The sequence below is a fragment of the Bombina bombina genome, chromosome 2, assembly GCF_027579735.1.
Source record: "Bombina bombina isolate aBomBom1 chromosome 2, aBomBom1.pri, whole genome shotgun sequence".
Classification (NCBI taxonomy): Eukaryota; Metazoa; Chordata; class Amphibia; order Anura; family Bombinatoridae; genus Bombina; species Bombina bombina.
The window spans coordinates 297,465,346-297,482,245 of record NC_069500.1 but is presented as its reverse complement, the minus strand read 5'-3'; the positions used below and the strand labels follow the sequence as shown (position 1 = coordinate 297,482,245).

The 16,900-nt window shown below is 41.1% G+C and overlaps 1 protein-coding gene across 2 annotated transcripts in view; it reads right to left on the bottom strand.

Annotated features, from left to right (window-relative positions):
- SNX2 (sorting nexin 2) overlaps positions 1 to 16,900 on the bottom strand; it is a 254,932-nt gene that overhangs the window by 172,666 nt on the left and 65,366 nt on the right. For both annotated transcript variants that reach the window (XM_053701608.1, XM_053701607.1), the window contains exons 5-6: positions 15,322 to 15,365; positions 15,087 to 15,228 (exon numbers count right to left, since the gene is read on the bottom strand). In XM_053701608.1, the coding sequence (XP_053557583.1) occupies positions 15,087 to 15,228; positions 15,322 to 15,365 (186 nt within the window). The remainder of the gene's footprint in view (positions 1 to 15,086; positions 15,229 to 15,321; positions 15,366 to 16,900) is intronic.

Genomic DNA, 16,900 nt, shown 5'->3' with positions numbered 1-16,900 from the left:
GCAGACAGCTGCCAGTACCCAAGATGGCGGTAATTAGGTAGGGGAGAGGGTTAGAGAGCTGGAGGGGGGATCAGGGAGGTTGGGGCTAAGGCAGGGGTCCATCCCAGCTAAAAGATTTTATTATTTTTATTTAAAAACAAAACCCTCTTATTTAGTACTGGCAGACTTTCTGCCAGTACTTAAGATGGCGGTAACAATTGTGGGGTGGGGGAGGGAAGAGAGCTGTTTGGGAGGGATCAGGGGGTGGGATGTGTAAGGTGGGAGGCTGATCTCTAAAATTAACCCTGCAAGCTCCCTAAAAGCTACCTAATTTAACCCCTTCACTGCTGGGCATAATTCACGTGTGGTGCGCAGCAGCATTTAGCGGCCTTCTAATTACCAAAAAGCAACGCCAAAGCCATATAAGTCTGCTATTTCTGAACAAAGGGGATCCCAGAGAAGCATTTACAACCATTTGTGCCATAATTGCAGAAGCTGTTTGTAAATAATTTCAGTGGGAAACCTAAAGTTTGTGACAAAATTTGTGAAAAAGTGAACTTTTTTTTTTTTTTATCGCATTTGGCGGTGAAATGGTGGCATGAAATATACCAAAATGGGCCTAGATCAATACTTTGGGTTGTCTTCTAAAAAAAAATATATACATGTCAAGGGATATTCAGGTATTCCTGACAGATATCAGGGTTCCAATTTAACTAGCGCTCATTTTGAAAAAAAAGTGGTTTTGAAATAGCAAAGTGCTTCTTGTATTTATTTCCCTATAACTTGCAAAAAAAACAAAGAACATGTTAACATTGAGTATTTCTAAACTCAGGACAAAATTTAGAAACTATTTAGCATGGGTGTTCTTTGGTGGTTGTAGATGTGTAACAGATTTTGGGGGTCAAAGTTAGAAAAAGCGTGTTTTTTTTCCATTTTTTCCTCATATTTTATCTTTTTTTTTTTTTAGTAAATTATAAGATATGATGAAAATAATGGTATCTTTAGAAAGTCCATTTAATGGCGAGAAAAATGATATATAATATGTGTGGGTACAGTAAATGAGTAAGAGGAAAATTACAGCTAAACGCAAACACTGCAGAAATGTAAAAATAGCCATCGTCATTAAGGGTAAGAAAATTGAAAAATGGTCCGGTCATTAAGGGGTTAAACCTAGCATTGTTTTATAAATGCAGATGTCTTGTTCCAGTCTACCAATACAGCTGTGTGTTGTATTTACTAGCCCTAGATATGAAATACAAAAAAAATATTTTGCAATTCAGACTGAGCATACACTTTTACAGAATTTACTTATATTATCAAATTTGCTTCCTTCCCATGGTATTCTTTGTTGAAGAGATACCTAGGTATGTGTCTGGAGCACTACATGGCAGGAATTTTTTTTTGCAAAACTGCTGCCACATATTGCTCCAAAGACGCGCACACCCAACATACCAAGTGAAAACAAAGAAAATCTGATGATACTAAAGTAAATTAGAAAGTTGTTTAAAATTGCATCTACCTGAATCATGAAAGAAAAATGCTGGGTTTCATTATACCTTTAAACGACCAGTAAATACAGTATATTTGCATAATTAACAAATGTATGATAACAAGACAAAGCAATAGCAGGTAGTCTGAACTTCAAATGAGTAAAAAAAAAAAGAGCACCACAGCAAATCTGTTAAGTGTCACTCCCCTACCCATAATCCCCAGTCATTCGACTGAAGGGAAATGGAAAAGGAATAACACTAAGGTGTAGAGGTGCCTGAGGTTTAGTCATAAATAACTGTCTTAATAAAGGGTGGGGTTGTGAACTCTCCATATCCGGAAAGAAAGAAATTTATCAGGTAAGCATAAATTTTGTTTTCTTTCCTAAGATATGGAGAGTCCACAACGTCATTAAATTATTTTTGGGAACCAATTCCCAATCTAGAGGAAACAGAATGAACAGGAAGGGAGAACAAGACAGGCAGACCTAAACAGAAGGCACCACTGCTTAAAAAAAACAAAACAACCTTTCTCCCAAAAGGAGGCCACAGCCTAGTCAAAAGTATCACATTTGTAAAATTTGGAAAAAGTATGCAGAGAGGACCACGTTGCAGCCTTGCAAATCTGTTCCACAGAAGCTTCATTTTTAAAGGACCAGGAAGAAGAAACAGCCCTTGTGGAATGAGCCGTGAGTCTCTCAGGAGGCTGCTGACAGCAGTTTCATAGGTCAAGCGAATTGTACTCTTCAGCCAAAGCAAAAGAGAAGTAGCCGTAGCTTTCTGACCCTTGCGTTTCCCAGAGAAACAGACAAATAAAGCAGAAGACTGGCGAAAGTCCTTAGTCGCCTGCAAATAGAATTTCAACGCACGCAACAAACGCTCCTTATGAGAAGAAGGATTAGGACACAAGGAAGGAACAACTATTTCCGGATTAATATTCCTAACCGAAACAACTTTAGGAAGGAAACCTAACTTAGTACGAAGAACCACTTTATCAGAATGAAAAATAAGGGGAATCACACTGCAACGCCGAGAGTTCAGAGACTCTCCGAGCAGAAGAAATGGCACAGAGAAAAAAACCTTCCAAGGTAACATCTTAATTTCTAAGGAATGCATAGGCTCAAATGGAGCCTGCCAAAGAACTTTAACAAGGTTAAGACTACAGGGAGGAGTAACAGGTTTAAACACAGGCCTGATTCTGACCAAGGCCTGACAAAAAGACTGCACGTCTGGCACATCCGCCAGACGCTTATCTAACAAAATAGACAAAGCAGATATTTGACCCTTAAGAGTACTCCCTGACAAACCCTTCTCCTGACCTTCCTGGAGAAAAGACAAAATCCTAGGAATGCTGACTCTGGATTCACACAAATACAGATATTTACGCCATATTTTATGGTAAATCTTCCTAGTCACAGGCTTACAAGCCTGGATCAAGGTCTCAATGACCAATTTCGAGAACTTAGGTTTAGATAAAACTAAGCGTTCAATCTCCAAGCAGTCAGCTTCAGAGAAGTGAGATTTGGATGAAGGAAGGGACACTGAAATAGAAGGTCCTTCCTCAGAGGAAGTCTCCAAGGTGGAAGAGATATTTCCACTAGGTCTGCATACCAGATCCTGTGAGGCCACGCCGGTGCAATGAGAATCACTGACGCCCTCTCCTGCTTGATCCGAGCAATAACTCGTGGAAGGAAAGCAAATGGAGGAAAAAAAGGTATGCTAGACTGAAATTCCAAGGGACCGCCAGAGCATCTATCAGGACGGCCTGTGGATCCCTTGACCTTGACCCGTACCTCGGAAGCTTGGCATGCTGCCGAGATGCCATGAGATCCAGCTCCGGCCGCCCCCATTTGAGGGTCAAGCTGGAAAACACCTCCGGATGGAGTTCCCACTCCCCCGGATGTAAGGTCTGTCTGCTCAGAAAATCAACTTCCCAATTGTCCACTACTGGAATGTGGATCGCAGATAGACAGCAGTTGTGGGTCTCCACCCACTGAATAATTCTGGCCACTTCTTTCATGGCCAAGGAACTCAAGAGTTCCACCCTGGTGGTTGATGTAAACCACCAATGTTATGTTGTCCGACTGGAATCTGATAAACCTGGCTGAAGCTAACTGAGGCCAGGCCAGTAGAGCATTGAAGATCACTCTCAGCTCTAGGATGTTTATGGGAAGAAATGACTCCTCCCGAGTCCATAGACCCTGAGCCTTTGACGAGCCCCAGACTGCTCCCCAACCCAGCAAGCTGGCATCCGTGGTCACAATCACCCAGGAAGGTCTGCAGAAGCAAGTTCCCTGGGAGAGGTGTTCCTGAGACAACCACCACAGAAGAGTCTCTTTTAGCCTGATCCAGATCTATTCGCGGAGACAGATCCGCATAAACCCCGTTCCATTGCCTGAGCATGCATAACTGCAGAGGTCTGAGATGTAATTGAGCAAAAGGAATGTCCATGGAAGCCACCATCGGACCAATAACCTCCATACATTGACCCACTGACGGCCGAGGAGAGGACTGAAGGGCAAGACAAGAGTCTAAGATCTTTGCTTTTCTGACCTCTGTCAGAAATATCTTCATTGATAGACTCTATTATTGTCCCAAGAACACTACCCTCGTAGCCAAGGAACTTTTTCCCAGATTCACCTTCCATCTGTGGGAATGAAGAAAAGACAACAAGATCTCCGTATGAGAGTTTGCTTGTTGAAAAGACGGGGCCCCGAGACCGGATCACTGTCATCAAAGCCCCCAGGACCTTTGAAAAAATTCTGGGAGCTGTGGCAAGGCCAAATGGAAGAGCCACAAATTGAAAGTGTTTGTTTAGAAAAGCAAATCTCAGAAACCTGTGATGATCCTTGTGAATGGGAACATGAAGGTACACATCCTTTAGGTCTGTGGTTGTCATGAACTGACCCTCTTGGACAAAGGGAAGAATGGAACGTATAGTTTCCATCTTGAAGGACGGTACTCTGAGAAACCCGTTTAGACATTTTAGATCTAAAATTGGCATGAAGGTCCCCTCTTTTTTGGAACCACAAACAGATTGGAGTAAAATCCCAGACCATGTTCCTGAGTTGGAACTGAAACTATTACTCCCAGGGCGGAAAGATCCTGGACACAATGTAAGAATGCCTCTTTTTATCTGGTCTACAGATAATCTTGAGAGGAGAAACCTGCCTCTGGGAGGAAAAGTCTTAAACTGTAGTTTGTACCCCTGGGATACGATGTCCACCACCCAGGGATCCGGAACATCCCAAATCCAGACTTGAGCGAATTGAGAAAGTCTTCCCTTTACAAGATCCGCTCCCGGATCCGGGGCAGGCACTTCATGCTGACTTTGAATCATTTGCGGGCTTCTTAGATTGCTTCCCCTTGTTCCAAGACTGATTGGGCTTCCAGGAAGACTTGGACTGTTCCTGCTTGGAAGAGGGGGGGGGGAAGGCTTACCTCTTAAGTTTCGAAAATTGCTCTGACGCCCTTTCTGTTTATTTCTCTTATCCTGTGAGAGGAAATGTCCTTTTCCTCCTGTAATATCAGAAATAATTTCAGCCAAGCCCGGCCCAAACAAGGTCTTACCCTTGTAGGGGGATCGCAAAAAGTTTGGACTTGGATGAAACATCCACAGATCAGGATTTCAAACACAAGGCTCTGCGAGCTAGTATAGCAAAACCAGATATTTTTGCTCCCAACTCAATGACTTGTAAGGAAGCATCCATGATAAGGGAATTGGCCAACTTAAGAGCCTTAATACTATCTTGGATCTCCTCAAGAGGAGTATCTGTCTGAATAGAATCAAACAATTAGCAATGCCTCCAACTTCTTATCCATAGGATTCTTAAAGGAACAGCTATACAGCTATCCTCTATGGGAATAGTGGTTCCCTTTGCCAAAGTGGAAATCGCCACTTCCACCTTGGGGACCGTTTGCCAAGACTCCTTAATAGAGTCAGCTATAGGAAACATTTTCTTGAAAATTGGAGATGGAGAAAAGGGAATTCCAGGTCTCTCCCACTCCTGTGCAAAAATAACTTTAGCAAGGTTGTATCGAAGGCATCCAACGCAGCCAAAACCTCCTTAATGGGACACTGAACCCAATTTTTTTCTTTTGTGATTCAGATAGAGCATGCAATTTTAAGCAACTTTCTAACTTACTCCTATTATCAATTTTTCTTCGTTCTCTTGCTATCTTTTAAAAAAAGAATGCATCTGAGCTTTTTTTTGGGTTCAGAACTCTGGATAGCACTTTTTTTATTGGTGGATGAATTTATCCACCAATCAGCAAGGACAACCCAGGTTGTTCACCAAAAATGGGCCGGCATCTAAACTTACATTCTTCCATTTCAAATAAAGATACCAAGAGAATGAAGAAAATTTGATAATAGGAGTAAATTAGAACGTTGCTTAAAATGTCATGCTCTATCTGAATCACAAAAGAAAAAATGTGGGTTCAGTGTCCCTTTAAGTAACAGCCGGAGGTGTTCCACCTTAAATCTGAAGGATACCACTTCAGCGTCAGAAGAAGGAATTATACTGTCTGAATCTGAGATTTCACCCTCAGATGCTGCCGAAGTGTTTTCCTCCTGAGACTTCGGAGAGGAAGCACCTTGAGTAGCCACAACAGGATCAGAAACCTTGCTCACTGATTCTTTAAACTTCCTCTTGCACTTTCTCTGCAGCATGGGAAAAGCCAACAGCGCCTCGGGTACCGCAGAGGATACTTGGGCAGCAATATCTTGCAAAGTAATTCCTGTCAGAGCATGAGAGGAAACGCAGGGCACTGCATGTGGAGATGAAAAGGATTGTGACGCTTGAGGAGTAAGCTGCGGCATATCGGGCACAGGAGACACCTGAACAGCATCTGCCTTAGCGAATGATGGCTCAGGATCAAAAAGTCTATTCCTATAACATAAGTTTCTTTCAATACAGGAGGAACAGAAGGGTACTGGGGGTTCCACCTGAGCATTAAAATATAGGCTACAAGTAACAACTTGCAAGGCCTCCTGGTCCATCTTAACTCACAAAAAGGACAAAAGAAAAGAAAACAATAATAAAGACTATTTTTTTTAAAAATATAAGCAAAAAAAACCATTACTGTTCCTTTAAATAAATTTAGCCAAAAAAACGGAACGGAAGCCACAACCAACCCCAGGCAACCTCTACACACATCTTGCTGAGGTGCCTACCTGTCCTGCTGACTGCCACCCAAACAGTTAGAAGACGATCCACATTTAAACAGAATCCTTGAAATCAAAAGTGCTTGACACTAAGACAAATAGCGAAAGGCTTCCTGTATAGCAGAACCGCCGCTATTACATGCGCATTACACTCCGGAGTTGAAGGAAGTGAAACATAACCACCCCTTATCAGGAGCGGTCCCGGCGGCCGCAAAGGCCAAGTAAAAAAGTCTTTAAACATATACACGGCCGTACATCGTCTGCAAAAAACAAACCCCCAGTAAAGCAGACTAAATCCAAAACTGTCTCCAAGCAGTGTAGACCGGATCAAAAGACAATACCTAAGCCACCAATGCTAATAAACTCCTCTCATATACAGTGCCTGCTAGCTGCCCTGAATTAACTCTATATAAAGAGTCAATGCAAAATAAACGTCCCTGCAGCCTTTAGGCTGTATAAGTGCCAGATTTTCCCTCAAAAAAAAAAGAAAAATATAATTGGCACTTACCTTAGTGTTCATCTGTCCGGCAGCAGGACAGCTCACATGGACCCATGTAAAAAAGAAAGACTGAGTAAGGCTATCTGCATAGGGCAGCAAAATTGTTTGGGAAAACCCAGAGGGGATTGTACCCCAAAAGTTCCCAATTGCTTAAAAGCCACCACTGCCCTACTGAGGAGACCGACGTGGGCTAAGGCTAGACCCCAGGGAAGATCAGAGCAAACCTACTTTGCTTCAAAATAACAAAATCTCGATTGTAGATCGGAGACCGAAAACCTCACCTTTCCTTGCACCACAGGCAAAGAGAATGACTGGGGTTTGTGGGAAGGGAAGTGATATTTAACAACTTTGTTGTGGTGCTCTTTGCCTCCTCCTGCTGGCCAGGAGTGATATTCCCAACCGTAATTGATGATGATCCGTAGACTCAACATGTCATTAGAAAGAAAATGTCCCCATCTACTGCATATGACATATTCTTCTGAAGTGCAAGTCTCCAAAACCTAGAAGACAAAAGCACTTACCTGCAGTCTAGCTGTCCGGCAGGAAGACAGCTCACAAGGCGTGAAAGGACACATACTCCTTACAGAGACCTGTAGAAAACTCCTTACAGAGACCTGTAGAAAAAGAGTTACCTGGCTTTCTGTACCATGGGCAGCAATGTGTTAGGAAACAAAGCCAGCACTACTACTCTACTGAAGAGATTGACGTGGCCTCAGCTAAACCCAAATCCTTGATTGCGGGGAAAAGTAGCGGAAAAAGGAATTCATTTCTTCAGACACCAAACTTCACCTCCTCCATTGACAGAGGATTATGGGTAGGGGAGTGATACTTAACAGCTTTGCTGTGGTGCTCTTTGCCTCCTCCTGCTGGCCAGGAGTGATATTCCCACTAGTAATTTAATGACGTCGTGGACTCTCCATATCTTAGGAAAGAAATCTGTATTTTTCCACCACTCCAGTACCATGTGACAGCCATCAGCCAATCACAAATGCATATACGTTAATTCTGTGAATTCTTGCACATGTTCAATAGGAGCTGGTGACTCAAAAAGTGTAAATATAAAGAGACTGTGTACATTTTGTTAAAGGAAGTAAATTGGAAAGTTGTTTAAAATTGCTGCTCTACCTGAATCATGAAAGTTTAATTTTGACTTAAATTGTGAGCAAACGTTTATTTTCAATCCACATTTAAGCAGACGTTACTGTTTTTTTTCTTTCAAGAAAAAATAAATATTAAAAGGTTTATAACTGTTACTTTTCATATACACAATAGAAAATAGTTGCTTTGCTTTAATTAAATTCAACAAAAGCAAACTTTAGTGTCATTTTAATTTGGAACCACAGAGATAAAATGATTTGTAAGCATATAAATAATGTTATAGAATGTTATAATGACCTGTCTAAAAAATGTTTCTAAAGGAAAAGTACTCATTGCTTAAAATCTGATCCTTTAATAAGAAAATGTATGCTTACCTGATAAATTTGTTTCCTCTTGGACACAACGAGTCTACGGATCATCATTACTTATGGGATATTCATCTCCTGGTCTGCAGGAGGCAGCAAAGAGCACCTACCGCAAAGCTGTTAAATAGCTCCTCCCTTCCCTCCCACTCCAGTCATTTGACCGAAGTTAGGAAGAGAAAGGAAAATCTAAAGATGCAGAGGTGTCTGAAGTTTAGAAAAAAAATACTATCCTGTCTAAAAGACAGGGCGGGCCGTGGACTCGTCGTGTCCAAGAGGAAACAAATTTATCAGGTAAGCATACATTTTCTTTTCCTCTTGAGGACACGACGAGTCCACGGATCATCATTATTTATGGGATACAATACCCAAGCTTAGAGGACACAGATGATAGGGAAGGGACAATACAGGATACCTAAACGGAAGGCACCACTGCTTGAAGAACCTTTCTCCCAAAAACCGCCTCAGTTGAGGCAAAAATATAAAATTTATAGAACTTGAGAAAAAAAAAGTGTGAAGAGAGGACCAAGTAGCAGCTTTACAAATCTGCTCAATAGAAGCTTCATTCTTGAAAGCCAATGAAGAAGCCACAGCCCTAGTAGAATGAGCCGTAACCCTCTCAGGAGGCTGTTTCCCAGCAGTCTCATAAGCAAAGTGAATGATACTCTTCAGCCAAAAAGAAAGAGAAGTAGTCGTAGCTTTCTGACCCTTGCGTTTCCCCGAGAAAACAACAAACAGGGCAGAAGACTGACTAAAGTCCTTTGTCGCTTGTAAAGAAAACTTTAAAGCACGAACATCAAGATTGTGCAAAAGACGTTCCTTCTTAGAAGAAGGTTTAGGACACAATGAAGGAACAACAATTTTCTGGTCAATATTACGATCAGAAACAACCTTAGGAAGGAAACCTAATTTTGTACGCAACACTACCTTATCTGCATGAAATATAGGATAAGGAGAGGTACCTTGCAAGCCGATAGTTCAGATACTCTATGAGTAGAAGAAATAGCAACAAGAAACAAAACCTTCCAAGATAAAAACTTAATATCTAAGGAATGCATAGGTTCAAACGGAACCCCTTGAAAAAACATTAAGAACCAAATTAAGACTACACGGAGGAGCAATAGGCTTAAATACAGGCCTGATCCTGACCAGAGCCTGACAGAGAGATTGAACATCTGTAACAGCAGCCAGACGTTTGTGTAGAAAAACAGACAAGGCCGAAATCTGACCCTATAAGGAACTTGCTGACAAGCCCTTCTCCAATCCTCTTGGATAAAAGCTAAAATTCTAGGAATTCTAACTCTACTCCACGAGTAGCCCTTAGATTCACACCAATAAAGATAAATACGCCATATCTTATGATAAATCCTCCAAGAAACAGGCTTACAAGCCTGAACCAAGGTTTCTATGACCGCGTCAGAAAAAAACCTTGTTTTGATAAAACTAAACGTTCAATCTCCAAGCAGTCCGCTTTAGAGAAAATAGATTTGAATAACGGAAGGGGCCTTGAATGAGAAGGTCCTTCCTCAACGGGAGTCTCCAGGGAGGCAGAGACAACATCTCTACCAGATCCGCATACCAAGTCCTACAAGGCTAGGCAGGAACAATTAGGATCACAGGAACCCTCTCCTGCTTGATACGCATAATGACTCGAGGAAGAAGGGCAAACGGAGGAAACAGGTAAGCCAGTTTGAAGGACCACAGCACCATCAGAACATCTATCAGTTCCGCCTATGGATCCCTGGATCTCAACCCGTACCTCGGAAGCTTGGCATTCAACCGAGATGCCATGAGATCCAACTCCAGCTGACCCCATTTGAGAGTCAGACTCGAGAACACCTCCGGATGAAGTTCCCACTCGCCCGGATGGAAAGTCTGCTCAGGGAATGCATTTCCCAGTTGTCTACCCCTGGTATGTGGATCGCAGACAGATGGCAAGAGCGGATCTCCGCCCACTGAATTATCTTAGATACTTCAGACACTGCCAATGAACTCCTCGTTCCTCCCTGATGATATATGCAAGCTACCGTTGTTATATTGTCCGACTGATTTCAGATGAACTGGACCGAGGCTAACTGAGACCAAGCCAGAAGAGCATTGAAAAATCGCTCTCAATTCCAGAATGTTGATGGGAAGAAGAGACTCCTTTCGGTTCCACACTCCCCGTCCATGATTATTAGAAGCGACAAGTCTGCATAGTTTCCATTCCATCGACTGAGCATGTTCAACTGCAGAGGTCTGAGATGGAACCGAGCAAACGGAATGATGTCCATCGCCGCCACCATCAGTCAGATTACCTCCATACACTGAGCCACCGACAGCCACGGAGTGGAATGGAGTCTGCGACAGGTATCTTCCTTTCAGGAAAAAAAAAAAACCTTGTTAGGACCAAATCTAACAGAGTTCCCAAGAAGGTCACTCTTGTCCTTGGAACTAAAGAACCCTTTTCTAAGTTCACCTTCCACCCGTGAGATCTCAGAAAGGCTATGACAATGTCGGTATGAGACTGAGCTTGAAGACAAAACGGCGTCTGGATTAGTAGATCGTCCAAGTAAGGCGCTACCGCAATGCCCCGTGGTCTTAGGACCGCCAATAGGGATCCCAGAACCTTTGTGAAAATTCTGGGTGCCGTGGCTAAACCGAAGGGAAGGGCCACAAACTGGAAATGTTTGCCTAGAAAAGCAAAACACTTAGGAACTTGTGATGGTCCCTGTGAATTGGAACATGAAGATAGGTATCCTTCAAGTCCAACGTCATCATGAATTGACCCTCCTGTATCAACAGCAGAATAGAGCGAATAGTCTCCATCTTGAAAGATGGTACTCTGAGAAACTTGTTTAAACTCTAGAGGTCTACAATTAATCTGAAAGTTCCCTCCTTTTTGGAAACAAACAGATTTGAATAAAAATCTTGACCTTGTTCCTGAATAGGAACTGGGATAATTACTCCCATGGAACAGAGGTCTCTTACACAACGTAAGAACGCCTCTCTCTTTATCTGGATTGCAGATAACCTTGAAAGAAGAACCTTCCTCGATGAGGAAAGTCTGAACTCCAGTCTGTATCCCTGGAACACAATCTCTATCACCCAGTAATTATGAACAACTTTTACCCAGGCCTGAGCAAAATAAAAAAAAAAAGTCTGCCCCCAACCAGAACCGGACCTGGATCGGGGGGCAAACCCTTCATGCTGTCTTGGATTGCTTCCCCTTGTTCCAAGACTGGTTGGGTCTCCAAGTAGATTTAGGCTGGGTAAAGTTTCCATCCTGTCTGGTGGAGGAAACAAAGGAATTTCCCTTCAAGTTTTGAAAGGAACAAAAATTACTCTGACGTCCCTTCTGCTTGATTCTCTTATCTTGAGTAAAGAGATGACCCTTACCTCCAAAAATATCTGAAATAATCTCCTTCAGGCCAGGTCCAAATAAGGTCCTTCCCTTGTAAGGAATAGCCAGAGCTTTCCGCCGACCAGGGCTTTAACCATAAAGCTCTGCGAGCTAAGATAGAAAAACTTGAAGTCTTTGCAGGTAATTTAGTAATTTGCAAATAAGCATCCGTAATAAAGGCATTAGCTAATTTAAGCACCTTAATCCTATCTTAGATCTCATCCAGAGGGGTCTCAGTTCTGAAAGACTCAGACAGAGCGTCAAACCAGTAAACTACGGCACTAGTCACCGTAGCGATGCATGCCGCAGGTTGCAGCAATAACCCCAACTTTTTATCCATAGGATCTTTAAACGCACAGCTATACTCAATAGTAATAGTCATAATAGTCTTGGCCAGAGTAGAAACAGCTCCTTCTAGCTTAGGAACCATCTGTCTTAAAACCCAGGGATGGAGAAAAAGGAATACCTGGTCCTTCCCATTCCTTAGAAATAATCTCCAAAGTTTTCTTAGGTACTGGAAAAACAAAAGAATATGATGGAGAATCAAAATATCTATCCATCTTACTCAATTTTTCAGGAGGCACTACTATAGTAGAGTCACAGTCATCTAAGGTTGCCAAAACCTCCCTAAGTAACAAACGGAGGTGTTCCAACCTAAACCTGAAAGAAACCACCTCTGATTCTGTTAAAGGTGTTGAACTTTCCGAGTCAGAAATTTCACTCTCTGATAGAGACTCCGAACCCTCTACCTCAGTTCCCAGAGAGGGCATATCCGAAATGGGCACCATTGCATCAGCAACCTCACTAACCCCATGGTTGCTCCTTCTTTTACGCCTGCCCTGTAACATAGGGAGGGCAGATAACGCATCAGAAATGGCAGAAGACATAACCTTAGTTATGTCCATTAAAGTAAATCCAGTCAAGGCTGGAGTAGGAGTACAGGGCACTGCTTGAGCGGGCGATAGTTCTTGGGACACTTGGGGAGACAACTGCGGCATACTTCGAATCTCAACCTGAGACCCTTGAGAAGCATCCGCCTTAGATAAGGCTTGCTCATTAAATATCTTATCTTTAAAACTCAAGGCCCTCTAAACGCAAGAGGAACAAAAAGGAACAGGTGGTTCCACCTGAACATTCAAGCACATAGAGCACACACCAGATTGAGCAGCTTCATCCATCTCAATCACAGAATAGATTCAAAAAATAAAAATGTACACTTTTTTTTTTTTCTTCTTTAAAACGCTACTGTGTCTTTAAAACATAAAAAACAAACAATAGAAATGTGCACGTCAAATTAGCAACACTTTCCTAGAGCTAATCAGTAAAATAAAACGTTATAACAATAACGGTCCTGTGCCTTTAAATTTTAAAACGTTAACAATATTTTTCCTCTTTGTCTGATCTTTTGTTTAAAACACTTTCTGAGCCTATTAAACACTGAATTCAGACATCTTTACACCTCAGCCTTCTGCTGAGATGCCTACCTGCCCCCAACAACCGAGTATTCCTCTATTTTCTCAGCAGGGAGAACGTTCCAGATGAAAACCTGAAACCAGGATCCACCTCAGTAGCAAGCGATATCACCGTTTGTCTAGATAATCTAATCCCCAGACAATCGGTAATACAGCCCCATGCGACCTTAATACAGCATGGCCATCCTTGCTTGCTTAGATGAATAAAAACAGGCACTTACCTCAATGCTGACCGACAGCAAGATCTTCCATCAGGTGTAAGAGGTCTTTTTCTCCCTCCCATAGCCCTGTGGAAGCAGATCAGCCTGAGTCACCATGTGCTTAGGCTATCTATTGTGGGGCAGCAACATGTTTAGGAGGCGCAGTGAGAATTATGTCCCACCAGTTTCTAATGCTTTAAAGTCACCAAAAGCTCTGCTGTAGAGACTGATTAGGTCTAGGCTACACCCCAGGTAAAAGTAGCACCACTGGCACTACTTAAAAAATAAACTCTTGATAGAAGAATCTTTTCAAACACCTCACTTTGCCATCTCCAATCACTAACGCAGGCAAAGAGAATGACTGGGGTGGGAGGGAAGGGAGGAGCTATTTAACAGCTTTGCTGTAGGTGAATATCCCATAAGGAATGATGATCCGTGGACTCGTCGTGTCCTTAAGAGGAAATATATTCATTATAGCTCTAACACAGCGGATCTCAGTTGGGCTCTCTGTTTTGTGATCACCTACTCCTGCAGCAAAACCAAATTAATTAAACAGTTAAGTCAAGATTAAACTTTTATTGCTTAGAGTTTTGTACAAGTAAAAAATAAAACCCAATTTATTTTGCTATCAAATATGCTTTGTTCTTTTGGTATCCTTTGTTGAAGAGTAACTATAGGTAGGCTTATAGGAGCGCAATAACGCATGCACCTTTAGAACTCTATGGCAGTGGTGTTTGCAACAACAACAAAAAAGAAAAAGAAAAAGGCAAATCTGAACACAGAGGCAAATCGGAAAGTTGTTTAAAAAGTGCATGCTCTATCTATACCAGGAGCATTTAATTTTGACTTTATTATTCCTTTAAATATATTTTTCCCCATTCCTTAGTCTTACGTGAATGCAAGATGCCTTTTGAACCAGACTGGGTTCCATTTTTCTAACTGGCATTTCCTAGGGTACCTATAACAGGGCCAGTCCCTCTTCTAGGGTCTCTTCTCTGCACTGATCCCTCACTAGGGCTCCATGATATCACCACACCGATTGTGAATCCTCCTCAACCTCGAAGTGATCATTTCTATAAAAATAATCCACAAATTGTGCAATAAAGTAGATACACAACTGCGCACTAAATGGAATGCACTCACAAGGAGTATACTAACCAGTAACGGCAGACCTGCAGAACATAATGAGGATTGTGCTATACTCCTTGTACATTCCATTTAGTGTGCTGTTGTGTACGTAATTGCACTACTTGTGGATTCTGATTCATCAGGGAAGAAACATTTTTATTTATTTTGTAATCACATTCTATCGGCTAATTTAGCACTTCTCTGCATCTCTGTTATGTACCAATGTAATTAGTGCAAAAAGTGAACATTTACTACATAAATCTACTAGATTTTACATTAGGCGTAAAACAATCTATTATGGAATATACGTACCTACAATACTTTTCTCAGGAGCAGGAGGCACAATATAACCAATATGCATGTATTTTGCAGCTAGTTTACTGTGAAGTCCAAGAAAATCGCTAAATCTTCTTCTGACAGAGAATTCATTCTTGTTGAACATGGACACAGAGGTCTAAAAAAAAAAAAAAAAAAAAGCGTTTCATAAGCATAAAAAAACAACTCAATATGTAAAATGAACTTTGCACAAGAATAAAGCATAACTAACCTTAGTTGTTACTTTGTATGCCATGTAAGCGTTCATTCCATCTCCTGAAAAAAAGAAATATTTTTTTATGACCGAAATTATTTTAAAAAAAAAATACAGGTCGTTTGAACCCTACAACACCTAATAGACTTGCTATAATTATACTAAAATCAATTAAGCTTAGCCTTTCAGATAATAATTTACAATATCTTTGTAAATTCAGCTTTAAAATCACAGAATATCTCAGAACATTTTCTCAGGACACGGAAAGAAATCTATCCTTGTTGCAGTGCACTAATTTTTAGTGCGACAAAAATTTTGGTTTTAAGAGATAGCTGAAAAGTGCTCTACTCTCCAGTAAATCAGGGAAAATATTTACTTAACTGAAAACAGCTCTTGGAAAAGCAGTTTCCAAAGGGCATACAAGGTTAGAAACGCATTTTAACAACAATAAGAAGCAAAAAGATAAAATAAAGAAGCCACCTGTAATTAGGGCATTATGTAAACTGTGACCTGATTTTAGTCCATGACAATTGTCCCTTATATTAAAGGGACGGCGTACTGTAACATTTTCCACCATGTGTTTCTAAATGATCTACTTACTTGTTTGAGTGTACTAAATTCATTTACCTTTATTGTGTCATTTGACATAGCGGGTTTTGCCTGTTGTATCCCCACCTATACTGAAAATGTCAGTACTTAAATATTGGTTTTGGAAAAGCTATGTAAACATAACCAGGAGAAGAAATGACGTTGCCAGTGGAGGGTAAGAGAGACAAGTACTAGAATTTTCATTGGTCTCTCTAAGTATAAAGACATAGATAAGGTTGCTTTGTGTGTGTGTAAAGAGTGATATGTTAATCTCTCTGCAAGCTTAGACCATTTTAATGTGTAGTGTTTTCAAAGAGCAAAACCGGCTATTTCATATACAAAAATAATGTGTGTTCCTATGCTGCCTACAATAAAGCACTGAATATTACTTGGACATTTTCTCCCTTTTCTTTCTTATGTCATATACAAAAATACTCCTAAAGGAATAATTTATCATACATTTTAAATTCAAAGAACAAGTCATGGGAAACACATTAAGAGGGATCAAGTTTTACAGTACACGGTCCCTTTAAACCATTAGTGCAAAGAAAAAAGGGACTATAAAGTGAGGCACATATATGAGTAACCCTTCAGTAGATACATGATGTTTCATTTTTAAATAAATAAGGATTTCAAAAGCATAGAAGCAGCACGTGCCCTGATTATGTACTATGCAAGCTCAAAACAGACAGATCCAAAAAAAATTAAAAATTATAAACCACAAGCACTGAGACTCTTATGCAGGATCTTTAAAGGGACATAATGTTCAAAACTGAAATGTGCACGAATGCATTTTAGTTTTGAGGAAAAACATTTGTGCAATATACTTGTATTAACAAAAATGCCTAATGTAAAAGTTATCCTTGTTTCAGCTACATATGCACAAACATATGCTGTGTGTGTATACAAAAAGACAGAAGCGCTCAACCTGGGAACGAACAATAAAATAGCTTGTTCTATGGTTTTTTGCTCAACACGTGCCTTTCACAGAATAGAACTTCCCTGTAGC